Source organism: Chlorocebus sabaeus, chromosome 19 (assembly GCF_047675955.1).
Source record: "Chlorocebus sabaeus isolate Y175 chromosome 19, mChlSab1.0.hap1, whole genome shotgun sequence".
Classification (NCBI taxonomy): domain Eukaryota; kingdom Metazoa; phylum Chordata; class Mammalia; order Primates; family Cercopithecidae; genus Chlorocebus; species Chlorocebus sabaeus.
Window position 1 is genome coordinate 25925682 of NC_132922.1, and position 14577 is coordinate 25940258.

At 47.3% G+C, this 14577-nt stretch overlaps 1 protein-coding gene and 1 non-coding gene across 4 annotated transcripts in view; one reads left to right on the forward strand and one right to left on the reverse strand.

Annotated features, from left to right (window-relative positions):
• The window catches only part of SGSM1 (small G protein signaling modulator 1), a 119668-nt gene that overhangs the window by 22350 nt on the left and 82741 nt on the right, over nucleotides 1-14577 (reverse strand). For all 3 annotated transcript variants that reach the window (XM_007975205.3, XM_007975204.3, XM_073006866.1), the window contains 4 exons: nucleotides 12879-13061; nucleotides 11205-11273; nucleotides 7929-8516; nucleotides 2360-2484 (listed from right to left, as the gene is read on the reverse strand). In XM_007975205.3, coding sequence (XP_007973396.2) covers nucleotides 2360-2484; nucleotides 7929-8516; nucleotides 11205-11273; nucleotides 12879-13061 — 965 coding nt within the window. The remainder of the gene's footprint in view (nucleotides 1-2359; nucleotides 2485-7928; nucleotides 8517-11204; nucleotides 11274-12878; nucleotides 13062-14577) is intronic.
• LOC119627426 (small nucleolar RNA SNORD56) lies at nucleotides 3101-3171 on the forward strand. Its single transcript, XR_005243620.1, has one exon. It is a non-coding gene; the product is annotated as a small nucleolar RNA SNORD56 (small nucleolar RNA).

The window sequence follows — 14577 nt, forward strand, 5'->3', positions numbered from 1 at the left end:
TGGTCTCGATCCCCTGACCTCGTGATCTGCCTGTCTCGGCCTCCCAAAGTGCTGGGATTACAGGCGTGAGCCACCGCTCCTGGCCCCTCAACCCACTATTTTCAAAATAGTCATGTGAAACATGGACCATTATCCCATTTCACAGATGAGGGGACTGAAGCATAGACAGGTAAATGACATGCCCCAAATCATACACCTAATAAGTGGCAGAGGCAGTACTTGAACCTAGGAGGCCTTACTCAAGGATATATGATCTTAGCCTGTATGTGAAATGGTTTCTTTAGTTTTCCTTTTTTTTTAAGACAGAGTTTCACTCTTGTTGCCCACGCTGGAGTGCAATGGCACAATCTCAGCTCACTGTAACCTCCACTTCCCTGGTTCAAGCGATTCCCCTGCCTCAGCCTCCCAAGTAGCCGGGATTACAGGCGCGTGCTGCCACGCCTGGCTAATTTTTGTATTTTTAGTAGAGACAGGGTTTCGCCATGTTGGCCAGGCTGGTCTTGAACTCCTGACCTCAGGTGATCTGCCCGCCTCGACCTCCCAAAGTGCTGGGATTACATGTGTGAGCTGCCATGTCCGGCCTATGGTTTCTTTAGTTTTCTTAACTTTGTCAAAATCCATCTCAAAAGGTCACCACCTCTGTGAAGTCTTCCATGATTTCTCCCTATGCCTTTACCAGGAAGAAGTCAGTTCATTTTTACTTCTTCCCAGCATTTTTTTCATTTTAATGTAACACTTATCAGACTATATCATAGTTTAAAACATTTAAAAAAATGTACATTCAGGCTGGGTGTGATGGCTCATGCCTGTAATCCTAGCACTTGAGAGGCCAAGGCAGGTGGATTGCCTGAGCTCAGGAGTTCAAGACTAGCCTGGGCAACATGGCGAAACCCCTTCTCTATTCCAGTGCAAAAAATTAGCTGGGTCTGGCAGCCTGCACCTATAGTCCCAGCTACTTGGGAGGCTGAGGCAGGAGAATCACTTGAACCCAGGAGGCAGAGGTTGCAGTGAACTGAGATCTCGCCACCGCACTCCATCCTGGGCCACAGAGCGAGATACCATCTCCATAAAACAACAACAACAACAACAAAAAAACAAAAAAAAAAAACTACATTCATATTATGTTATACAATATATAATCGATTAGACATTACTAAATTGTTAGTGGTCATTAATTCTGGGTGAGGGGCACTGATGGGCAGAGATGAAGGGAGACGTTTCTCTTTCTATCTTACGACCTTCTAATTTCTTTGATTTAGGTTTTTGTTTTGTTTTGAGACAGGGTGTCAGTCTGTTGCCCAGGATGGAGTGCCGTGGTGTGATCCCAGTTCATTGCTCCTCAACCTCCCAGGTACAAGCCATACTGCTGTCTCAGCTTCCCAAAGTAGCTATGACTATAGGTGCACACCATCATGCCTGGCTAATTTATTAAAACTTTTCTAGAGATGGGGTCTTGTTATGTTGCCCAGACTGGTCTCAAACTGTTGGCCTCAAGCGATCCTCCCACCTTGGCCTCCCAAAGTGCTGGGATTCGAGTTGTCAGTGATCTAGATTTTTAACAAGCATGGGTTACTTTCATATTTTAAGAAATACCAATAATAATTTTTTATTATTCTTATTACTTTTTAAGAGATGGGGTCTCACTCTGTCACCCAGGCTGGAGTACAACGATGCAATCATAGCTCACTGCAACCCTCTCACCTCTGGGCTCAAGCTACCCTCCTGCCTCCACCTCCCAAGTATCTAGGAGTACAAGTGCATACCACTATGTCTTGCTAAATGTTAAGTTAAAAAAAGTTATTTTGTAGTGACAGGGTCTCACTATGTTGCCAGGCCAGTCTCTACTTTTTTGAAATCTGTGAAGAACTCAAGTGGCCTCAAGTGATCCTCCCACGTCAGCTTCCCAAAGCGCTGGGATTACAGGAATAATATCTTTTTAGTCAACAGTAATAAACAGTCTTAGATCCTGGCTTCAAGAAAAACAGAAGAAGAACAGATTCTACAGCCAGAGAGGCGTGGCTATGAGTTCCCGCTCAGCCACTGCCCGATGCCCACTCAGCAATGAGGCTCTTCTGGAGCCTCCACATCGTCACCTAAAAAAGGGGTTAATACCTTGTAGTGTTGAGGAATAAGTGAGTGATGATAGTATAGGCCTCAGGACAGTGGCTGGTATACAGTAAGTGCTTAATAAATGTTCTATATTATTGTTGTTAAATTGTCACTGTGGGCTAAGTAAGATTCCAGGTGAGTACGATGTCAGCTTCAGAAGCTGAAATAACTTCTAGGTGGGCCCCCTATGTCCCCCATTTCACCCATCCCCCCTCCCCATCCCCTAGATCCCCCCGCTGCCCCCAGCCACCTGCACATGATGTTACGCAGCTTCTCCAAGTTGGCGGGAGTGAAGTACCAGTAGTTGCGGTCACACCTCTGCACATCCTTCTCGATGCGGTGCAGGTTCACCGTGTACAGGTCCAGCAGCTCTGGCTATAGGCCACCGGGGCGGGGGGTAGGGGGAAGAGATGAAAAATTACATCTGAGTCCCCACTGGGAGGCAGCAATCCTATCTCTTCCTCCTAAACCTCTCCTGTTGTCACTGAAAATACATCTCCTACCTGGACCAGTCAGGTGTTTGATTTTGTTTTTGTTTTCTGGGAGGGTGTCTTTAATTTGCAGGATGGAAATTCTCCCTCAGAGAGTTACAACTATAGCTGGAAGTGAACCTCTCCCTGCTGAAAACTGGACAAGGAGAATGAAGAACTGAACAGAGGTCAAATTCTGGTAACAAACCAGCCTGGCTGCTTGAACAATTAGCTTAATTTCAAAATGACTCAATGATATGGCAAGAAAATAAGAAACATTTAAGGACCAAAAACTAACCCAGAAATGTGAGGAAACACTAAAGCTGGCCTTTGCCTTAAGGAAAGCTAGTAAAGTGGGAAAATTAAAGCTTAGATTTAATTGGTTTATACTCCCCCACCCAAGCTGAAGATCTAATAAGAGACCTTCCTACAGGAAGGTAGGACCCCAAAGAGTCACACTCTCAGCAAGGAAAAACTAGGAAAACCCACTAATATTTTGGGATCTCCAAACAACTGCCTGTCCACAGTGACAGCAATATTTTTCATCCACAGTAGTTCACCTTATGAATGTTGACACTTTGGGTCTGAGTGAAACAGCAACGATACCTGACTGCTTGTACCTTGAACATAGTTATTAAATTAAATGTAAATGTTATCTCCCTGGATAGTTAAGAGCCACAAATCAGGTTTGTAACTCATGCGATTTATAACCCAAACTCCCATTACCTGGGTGGTCTGAAAGATCAGAGAATGTAGTTGTCATCTCAAATTTGTTATTTCCCTAGTATTAGAAAGAAGCAAAAGAATACCCCTCTCTTGAGGAATCTACCTTCCACCTGGGTCTTAAATAGTGCAGCAGATAACATCCCAAGAAATATGAGCTCATGTTCAAAACATCACAAAACACTCAGAGAAAGAAGGTGCCCAGAGTGACGGTCAGCATAAATACAAGACAACAGAATCAGAACCATCAGGGCTTCAGTTGTTAGAGGTATCAGAAACAGATCATAAAATAAGTATGTTTATTGTATTTAAAGAAATAAGGCAGGGCGCCAAGGCTCACGCCTATAATCCCAGCACTTCGGGAGGCCGAGGTGGGCGGATCACTTGAGGTTGAGAGTTCGAGACCAGCCTGATCAACATGGCGAAAACCGATCTCTACTAAAAATACAGAATTAGCCGGGCGTGGGTGAGTGCTTGTAATCCCAGCTACTCCGGAGGCTGAGGCAGGAGAATCGCTTGAACCCAGGAGGTGGAGGTTGCGGTGAGCTGAGATCATGCCATTGCACTCCAGCTTGAGCAACAAGAGAGAAACTCTGTCTCAAAAATGAATAAATAAATATACAAATAAATAAATAATAAAAGAAGAGGTTAACAGAACAAAAGCTGGGGTGCACTGGTTCATGCCTGTCATCCCAACACTCTGGGAGGTCACAGTGGGTAGATCACTTGAGGCCAGTTCAAGACCAGCCTGAGCAACATGGCAAAACCCTGTCTCTATAAAAAATACAAAAAATGGTCGAGCGCGGCGGCTCACGCCTGTAATCCCAGCACTTCGGTAGGCTGAGACGGGCGGATCAGGAGGTCAGATGGAGACTATGTGGCTAACACGGTGAAACCCCCTCTCTACTAAAAATACAAAAAACTAGCTGGGCGTGGTGGCAGGCGCCTGTGGTCCCAGCTGCTCGGGAGGCTGAGGCAGGAGAATGGCGTAAACCTGGGAGGCAGAGCTTGCAGTGAGCGGAGATCCAGCCACTGCACTCCAGCCTGGGCGACAGAGCGAGACTCTGTCTCAGAAAAAAAATAAAAATAAAAAAATTAGCCAGGCGTGGTGGTACATCCCTGTAGTCCCAGCTACTTGTGGGGCTGAGGTGGGAGGAAGGATCGCTTGAGTCCAGGAGGTGAAGGCTGCAGTGAGCCATGATTGCGCCACTGCCCTCCAACCATCGCGACAGGACACTGTCTAAAAAAAAAAAAAGAGCAAGAGACTATATAAAATAATCAAGTAGGTCATTTTATAGCATATTTGAAGAAAGGCCAAATAAAAAGTTAAAAAATATATTAAACACTAGAGACAGGTGACAGAAAATAAAACATTCTGGAAGAGAGAATTACTCAATTGAAAGGAGATCTAAAGAAACGATCCAGAATTCAGCACAGAAGGGCAAAGAAATTATAAAAAAGAGAAGCCCACCAAGCGCAGTGGCTCATGCCTGTAATCCCAGCACTTTGGGAGGGCGAGACAGGCAGATTACGAAGTCAGGAGATGGAGACTATCCTGGCTAACCCGGTGAAACCCCACCTTTACTAAAAATACAAAAAAATTTGCCAGGCATAGTGGCGGGTGCCTGTAGTCCCAGCTACTTGGGAGGCTGAGGCAAGAGAATGGCGTGAACTCGGGGGACGTAGGTTGCAGTGAGCGGAGATCGCTCACTAATAATTTGGACAGAATAAGTAAAATGCACTCCAGCCTGGGAGACAGAGCGAGATTCTGTCTCAAAAAAAAAAAAAAAAAAAGCGAAAAATGTGGAAGTCACTGAGGTACGTGCTTCATCTAAAAAGAGAAAACAGGCCGGGCGCGGTGGCTCAAGCCTGTAATCCCAGCACTTTGGGAGGCCGAGACGGGCGGATCACGAGGTCAGGAGATCGAGACCATCCTGGCTAACACGGTGAAACGCCGTCTCTACTAAAAAAAATACAAAAAACTAGCCGGGCGAGGTGGCGCCTGTAGTCCCAGCTACTCGGGAGGCTGAGGCAGGAGAATGGCGTAAACCCGGGAGCCGGAGCTTGCAGTGAGCTGAGATCCGGCCACTACACTCCAGCCTGGGTGACAGAGCAAGACTCCGTCTCAAAAAAAAAAAAAAAAAAAATCAAGCCTGTAATCCCAGCACTTTGGGAGGCCGAGACGGGCGGATCACGAGGTCAGGAGATCGAGACCATCCTGACTAACACGGTGAAACCCCATCTCTACTAAAAAATACAAAAAACTAGCCGGGCGCGGTGGCGGGCGCCTGTAGTCCCAGCTACTCGGGAGGCTGAGGCAGGAGAATGGCGGGAACCCGGGAGGCGGAGCTTGCAGTGAGCCAAGAGAGCGCCACTGCACTCCAGCCTGGGGCACAGAGCCAAGACTCCGTCTCAAAAAAAAAAAAAAAAAAAAAAAAAGAAAGAGAAAACATGAGTGACACAAAAGAAAGCTCAAGTTCAGGACGGAGGAAGATCGTGAATGATAACGACACATCAGGTGCAGTGGAGTGGAGGGCGTCAGTAGGCTTTTGGGGAGAAGTCCTTGGACACACAGAATAAATGAAAAACCTGGTATGTTTGAATGTTTGAAAATAGATTTAGGAAAGTGGCAAAGACTTCTGGGGGTGAACTGACTTTAAATATGCAACAAACTAAGAAAAAGAAAACAGGAAAATGAAAACACATCTAGGAAAAACAAATTTTTTACAGGAAAGACAAAAATTAGGACAGTTTACTACACGGCTTACATATTACTCTGTTAAAATAATGCCAGCACTGACATTTACAGTAGATACATAAAATATTATAACACTGTACACATTTTTTTTTTTTTTTTTCCGAGACACAGTCTCGCTCTGTCGCCCAGGCTGGAGTGCAGTGGCCCGATCTCGGCCCACCGCAAGCTTTGCCTCCCGGGTTCACGCCATTCTCTTGCCTCAGCCTCCCGAGTAGCTGGGACTACTGGCGCCCACCACCACCCCCGGCTAATTTTTTGTATTTTTAGTAGAGACGGGGTTTCACCGAGTTAGCCAGGACAGTCTCGATCTCCTGACCTCGTGATCTGCCCATCTCGGCCTCCCAAAGTGCTGGGATTACAGGCTTGAGCCACTGCGCCTGGCCCACTGTACACATTTAACTAAATCATTACATAACTATATTAGAAGGACAGGGATGAGATGGTGTCACGTGTGGTGAGAGCTGGAAGTTGGGAGGAAATGGGAACTGAACCATCCTCTTTGATAGTGGGAAGTCACTAGAAAATGTCTGAAACTGAAAGAAAAAGAGATCAAGAAGCAGCAATGCCAGTGTGTTAGAGACCTGGGGGCAAACAACAAATAATTTGGGCAGAATAAGTAACATGATGGCCTCTGCGGAGGGTTAAATAGGGTGAGATGGGGCAGGTATCTTCTGGGTTTTATATCCAGCCTTTTCTGTGTTTCACTCTTTATGGGCTTGCCTATCTTTGAAAGAAATAACAAGTTCTTTAAAAAATAATCATAAATATGACCCTCCCTTTCAGTTGATGGCCTTTGGCTTGGGCTTTCTAGTAAGAAACCAAACTTGAATATTTACAAGGTATTGGACCTAACTCTAAATCACAATGCTCATGACCAAGGCTGCTGTTGACTGACTGCTTACTATGTGCCAGGCACACAGGACTTTAACTCATTCATTCTGAAAACAACTCAGGGAGAGAAGTAAGATACACACAGAAAAACTCAGGCTCAGAAGAATAAAATGACTTGCTGAAGCTGGGATTCGAACCCAGGGCTGTTGATGACAAAGCCTGCCTTTTTTTCTTTTTTTTCTTTCTTTATTTTTTTTGAGACGGAGTCTCGCTCTATCACCCAGGCTGGAGTGCAGTGGCCGGATCTCAGCTCACTGCAAGCTCTGCCTCCCGGATTTATGCCATTCTCCTGCCTCAGCCTCCCGAATAGCTGGGACTACAGGCGCCTGCCACCACGCCTGGCTAGTTTTTTGTATTGTTTTAGTAGAGACTGGGTTTCACCGTGTTAGCCAGGATGGTCTTGATCTCCTGGCCTCGTGATCCGCCCGTCTCGGCCTCTCAAAGTGCTGGGATTACAGGCTTGAGCCACCGCACCCGGCCATTTCTTTTTGTCTTTTTTTTTTTTTTTGGAGACAGAGACTCACTCTGTCGCCCAGGCTGGTGTGCAGTGGCATGATCTCGGCTCACTGCAAGCTCTGCCTCCCGGGTTCACCCCATTCTCCTGCCTCAGCCTCCCGAGTAGCTGGGACTACAGGCGCCCACTACCACGCCCAGCTAATTTTTTGTATTTTTAGTGGAGATGGGGTTTCACTGTGTTAGTCAGGATGGTCTCAATCTCCTGACCTCGTGATCCACCCATCTCAGTCTCCCAAAGTGCTGGGATTACAGTCTTGAGCCACCGTGCCCGGCCCCCGTTTTAAAATACTGTATTATCTTCTCTCCCAAATGGGTTTCTACAGTGAATCCTCCATGATGGAAAAAAATGCAAGAAACCAGAGGTCTGACTCTGGGGTCATTCTGGATAACCGGCTTGTAGTACATCTCACCCTCCTGCAGCTGGAAAGAAGGAAATGGAACGGAGGGTCCTGGTGACTTACAGAGTAGGTGACACCGCTTGAAGACACAGGGGACACCTCGTTGGCAGAAGTAGTCACAGCCAGAGAAGCCAGGGCAGGGAAGAGACTTTCCATCTCAGGCTCCTCCGAAAGGTTGTCCTCGCTGTCCGCCTGGCCACGTTTCTCTGGCTCGCTGCTCCTCCAGCCCTCCATCACGACATCGTCCTTTTCAGGCAGGGCCACGTCCAGGCTGCCCGTGATGGACATGAACTCGTCCATGCTCTCGTTGGCCAGGAGGTCGCTCTCCAGGCTGTCCTGCACGGCCAGCTCCTCCCGGGGAGCCTCATCCTGGGATGTGGTGGCCTCGCTGCTCTGCCTGTCATCCACGCTGCCATCCCGAGGTCGCAGCACCGGGGGAGTGTTCCGCTGGGCATCCAAGACACTGTCTTCTGTGCTCAGACTGGGCTCCGAGTGCTCTGAGAGGCCCGAGGAGAAGTTATGGGAGGAAGGATGACCCGAGTCTGGGGAACAAGTGCCATTCACTAGGTTCCCATTGGGGATCTTGGGCTGTTTCTCCTCCAATCTGCCTTCGGCCTCCACCTGCTCCACCTCATCCACAGACTCAAACACCTGAGGACAAGGTGCACAAAAACAGATGGACCAGCATGTCCACTGCAGCACTACTTACAGCAGCAGCCTAAATATCCAACAACAGGTGATCGGCTTAAATATGGATCAAGCATGCAGTGGAATACCATACAGTCAGTGAAAAGAGTGAGGCAAAGTAAAGTGTAATATATGCTCCCATTTGTGAATAAGAAAGTGGTCTAGGCTGAGCATGGTGGCTCATGCCTGCAATCCCAGCACTTTGGGAGGCCGAGGCAGGCAGACTGCTTGAACCCAGGAGTTCGACACCAGCCTGGGCAACATGGTGAAACCCGGTCTCTGCAAAAAATACAAAAAATTAGCCTGGTATGGTGGTGCACACCTGTGGTCTCAGCTACTTGGGGGGGCTGAGGTGGGAGAATCACCCGAGCCTGGTGAGTCCAGGCTTCAGTGAGCTGTGATCATGCCACTGCACTCCAGCCTGGGTGATGGGAGTGAGGCCCTGTCTCAAACAACAACAAAAACGTATTCTATGCATAGAATAACCCAGAAAGAAACAAGAAAGTAATGCAGTTGAGTCTGTTTGGTTTTGTTTTTTGAGATGGAGTTTCTCTCCTGTCACCCAGGCTGGAGCGCAGTGGCACAATCTCGACTCAATGCAACCTTCGCCTCCCCGGTTCAAGTGATTCTCCTGCCTCAGCCTCCCAAGTAGCTGGGATTACAGGTGCCCACCACCACACCTGGCTGATTTTTGTATTTTTAGTAGAGACGGGCTTTCACCATGTTGGCCAGGCTGGTCTCGAACTCCTGACCTCAGATGATCTGCCCACCTCGGCCTCCCAAAGTATTGGCATTACAGGTGTGAGCCACCGTGCCCCGCCTGCAGTTGACTCTGAAAAGGGGATACTGGGGAATCAAAATAAGGTGAGACAATAGCTTTTCGTCATATAGACTTTTACCATGTGTACCTAATTTTATTTTTATGTATGTATTTATTTATTTAAGATGGAGTCTCGCTCTGTTGCCCAGGCTGGAGTGAAGTGGCATGATCTTGGCTCACTGCAACCTCTGCCTCCTGGGTTCAAGTGATTCTCCTGCTCAGCCTCCCAAGTAGCCGGGATTACAGGCAAGTGCCACCATGCCCAGCTAGTTTTTGTATTTTTAGTAGAGTCAGGGTTTCACCATGTTGGCCAGGCTGGTCTCGAACTGCTGATCTCAGGTTATTCACCTGCCTCAGCCTCCCAAAGTGCTGGAATTACAGGTGTGAGCCACCATGCTCAGCCTCATGTATACATAATTTTTCTCATTCAAAAAAATTAGTTAACACATGGAAAAGGCAAAAAAAACCCAAAAAAAACAGAAAAAAAGAAACAAAAAAAACCCTATTGCTTTTACACCATGTGGTTGACTATTATGAATCAATTTTTAAAGTTAGATAATACATGAAATACTATGAAAAAAATCTCCAGAATAAATTTGAGAGATTTTTTTGTGATTCTTTGTGTCCTTAGGTCATATCAAGGGTACGCAGTTAAAGATCATGTTCCAAAGTCATTTGAAGTATTTCTTCCCTGTGTGTTTATGTCACCAACTTGATTTATGGTTAGCTTCATGTGTTTCTGTGTTTTCAAAAACCTCTTTTTGATTCAATTGATTTAAATTATGTAAAATATTTACCTAGCTTCAGAGCCAGGACCAGAGGGGTTTTTTTTACTCCAAAATCAGAATTAGGAAACAAGGCATATTCAAGGAAATGTAGCTTCTGTCTCTGCCCCCTCCTCTCTTGGTAACCATTCTGATTCGTTTCTGGTTTCTCCTTACACTGTTCTCCAAAACGGAGGCAAATATATACAGATATTAATATTGCCTCTTCTTACATAAAAGGTGACAACACACTATGCATGTTTTAGCACTTGGCTTTGTGTGTGCATGTGTGTGAGACAGGATCTCACTCTGTCGCGCAGGCTGGGGTGCAGTGGCGTGATCATGGCTCACTGCAGCCTCAACCTCCTGGGCCCTGGTGATTCTCCCAGCTCAGCCTCCAGAGTAGCTGGGACTACAGGCACACACCACCATGCCCAACTAATTTTTTTTTGTATTTTTTGTGTTTTTTGCAGAGACAGGGTTTGCCATGTTGCCCATACTGGTCTTGAGCTCCTGGGCTTAAGCTATCTGCCTATCCTGGCCTCCCAAAGTGCTGGGATTACAAGTGTGAACTACTGTGCCAAGCCAGCATTTTTCTTTAAAAACGGAGTGAGATTGAGTCATCTCTTTTCAGTGATTGAAATGGAAAGTTGTTGAACAACATATATGATGGCACTTAAGTACATTTTTTTTTAAACTATCAAACATTGCCATAGATTATCTACATATTTCTGTGTATGTACAGGCATGCAGAAGGTTTTGAAAGGAACACAGCAAACTGATGATAGCGGTGTTATTTCAAAGGAGGGCAGGCAGAGATTAAGGATGATCAAAGCAGACTTTGACTTTCTCTGCAATGTTTTAGTTTTTTGCAAGGGTGATAGATCCATATATTTCTTGCATTACTAAAACAAAAAACAAAAAAAACCCACAATGTTTAATGCTAATATAAAAAGCTAAAACAAATAAAGCAAAAAGTGATCTACAGATGACGGACACCCAGTCCCCAGGACCCCAGGCGGAAGGGAGAGGCGTGGGTGGGAGGGGGCGGGGCCTCCACAAGGTCACCTGTGTGCTGCTGCTGGAGTCGCTGTGCAGGCGGATGTTCTGGTGGCCCGAACTGCAGCTCTGGGAGGACTGAGAGAAGAAAGAGCGGGAGGGAGGGAGGGTGAGGCTGCACCCTTGCCCAGAGTAGGAAGGACTGCTGGGTTGGGAGCCCAGGAAGTCTTGTTTCATCTCTATTCCTAACTTGCACAAGTCCTCCCTCAAAGCATCAGTTTCCTAGCTGTAAAATGAAAGGGGGGACCACTCCCTGCTTCCTGGAGCCTCTTCAGAGACCCCTTTGACCTCTAGGTCCCCACCTCTTACCTCTGCAACTACAGCACACCACTTTTAACTGCTCTGTAATTGAGACTTCTGGCCAATATTTCAGTTCAACGCACAGAGTAACTGGTTCTATTAATGGTTCCACATTTTTTTTTTTAACCTGATCCCTGTATACATGCTTCTGCCCTATAAACTCATAGTCCTTGCCTACTCTAACACGTGGCCGTGTTGCTTGCTTTTGTCAATGGGATGTTAACAAATTGATTCAGCAGAGGCTTAGAACACCCTTGTGCATTTCTGCTTTCTCTCTGTGGCATCTGCCTTCACCGTGAGAGCATGTCCAGGTTCACTTGCTGGGCAGTGGGGCACATGGAGCACAGCTGAGTCACCCCAGACAAATAAGAGAGCCCAACCAAGATAAACAAATGTTTTAGTTGACCAGCTACGGACAGCCAGTGCCGGAATAAGCCTCACCCAGCCCAGTGAAGAACAGATCTTCCCAGCTGACCCACAGAGTTGTGAGCAAAAATAAACGCTGACTGTTGGAAGTCACTGATTTTTGGTGGTTGTTTGTTACATACTGTTATTATGGCAATTGATGACTGATACAATCACTGGTGAAGAGAATTAACTTTTTTTTTGAGAGGGAGTTTCACTCTCGTTGCCCAGGCTGGAGTGCAGTGATGCAATCTCGGCTCACTGCAACCTCCGCCTCCCGGGTTTAAAGTGATTCTCCTGCCTTGGCCTCCTAAGTAGCTGGGATTACAGACGGCTGGCTAATTTTTTTGTATTTTTAGCAGAGATGGGGTTTCACCATGTTGACCAAGGCTGGTCTCGAACTCCTGACCTCAGGTGATCCACCTGCCTTGGCCTCCCAAAGTACTGGGATTACAGGAGTGAGCCACCACCCCTAGCCAAGAATTAACTTTTTTTCTGAGCTCCTACTTTGGGCTATTAAACTGGAGGTTCTGGGAGGACAGACCAGTCTGTCTGGGTCACTGGAACATTCCTGATATCCCAGGATATTCCTGATAGTACCTGTACATAGTAGATACTCAATAAGCAGTTGTTGAATCAATGAAAGTCAGGCAGTGTACCAGGCACTTTATATACATCATCTTGTTTGGACTCTACACGAACCTCCTCTACACCTGATTATTCCCATTTTATAGATACATAAAACTGAGGCCCAGAAGAAAAGGTACTGGTAGGGAACCCCAGAACTACTAAATGGTGGGACTAGAGTTTGAACTCAGGTTTGATTCCAAAGTCACCCCACACTCTTAAAGAAAAAGCCAGGGGTGAGACTGTCACCAGGCCCCAGATACCCAGTCTTCACCACTCTTAGAATAGCCCAGTGAAGCAGACCCTGACCTTCCCCAGCCCCCATGCTCCCTGAGGCCAGCAGCCCATCACCTCGTTGCTGATGGTTGAGTCCCTGTGCAACATCCGGTGCAGGTGGCTGTCCAGGCTGGCCCCAGATGAGCATTTGGCCAGGGCGGCCGCATGGGACTCCCGCTCCCTCTGCCGCACGATCGCCTCGCAGCCCAGCCACTCGGCCATGGTCTGTGCATAGCAGGCATGAATCTGCTCGTCCACCTGCCAAGGCAGATGCAATGTCACCCAAGGTGTCAACAAAGGGGCCCATGGGGAGGGCCAGAGCAACCTGGAAGAGAGTGGCTCTGACCCATCCAACATTCATGCAGTTAACATCCAGCACATATTAACTGAGCACCTACTATGCTACTCCTAGCACTGGTTAGGCTCTGAAGACACAGAGGGAGCAAGGCTACTTCTTTATTTCCTTCCTTCCTTTATTCATTCATGCACACATATATACATTTCAACTATTGAGTCCCTACTATGTGCTAGACAGTACACAGGCCCTGGGGATATAAAAGTGAGAAGACTGGGCCGGGAGTGGTGACTCAAGCCTGTAATCCCAGCACTTTGGGAGGCCGAGACGGGCGGATCACGAGGTCAGGAGATCGAGACCATCCTGGCTAACACAGTGAAACCCCATCTCTACTAAAAAATACAAAAAAAAACCTAGCCGGGCAAGGTGGCGAGCGCCTATAGTCCCAGCTATTCGGGAGGCTGAGGCAGGAGAATGGTGTAAACCCAGGAGGCGGAGCTTGCAGTGAGCTGAGATCTGGCCACTGCACTCCGGCCTGGGCGACACAGCGAGACTCTGTCTCAAAAAAAACCAAAAAAACAAAACAAAAAAAAGTGAGAAGACTGTTGCCTTTTCCCTTTCTTTCTTTTTTTTTTTTTTTGAGACGGAGTATTGCTCTGTCACCAGGCTGGAGCGCAGTGGCGCAATCTCGACTCATTGCAGCCTCCCGGATTCAAGGGATTCTCCTGCCTCAGCCTCCCACGTAGCTGGGACTACAGGCATGTGCCACCACGCCCAGCTAACTTTTGTATTTTTTTTTTTTTAGTAGAGAGGGGTTTCACCATGTTGGCCAGGATGGTCTTGACCTCTTGACCTTGTGATCCACCCCCTCAGCCTCCCAAAGTGCTGGGATTACAGGTGTATGCCACCGCGCCTGGCCAAATGTGAGAAGATTGTTTCATTCTTTTTTACTACGTTCCCTCTCTCTTTCCTCATTCATTCATCTATTCATTCACTCATTCATTTAATTTGATAAGTACCCATTACATGCCAGGCACCACTAGCCACATAGAATACAAGATAAGCAAGATGCTGACCTTCCTCCACCCATCCACTCAATCAACACATGACCTGAGGGCCTCCCACGTGCCCCACATGGGCTACAGGTGCTGAGGATACAATACGAATAAAACCAACCCTCTTCCTTTCCTTACAGCAATGGCCTTACAGAAGGGCCACAGATTTCCAGCTTTTTCCTTGTGGGATTCAACCAAGAGGTGGGGAGCTTCCACTGTCCCTGAGTGACACAGCCCAGGTAACAGGCTCTGCGTCTGCCAGACCTCTGGGCACCATGGGGACAGATAGGCTGACCTAGGTAAGGAGAGGCAGGAGGGGAAAAGAGAGGGTGGGGAGCTCGACCCTCTCCTATGGTTACTCAGGACTTCGGGAGGGGGACTCAGGGTCCATCCTGCCCAAGGGCCTCGCCTGAGCCGCTCCCTC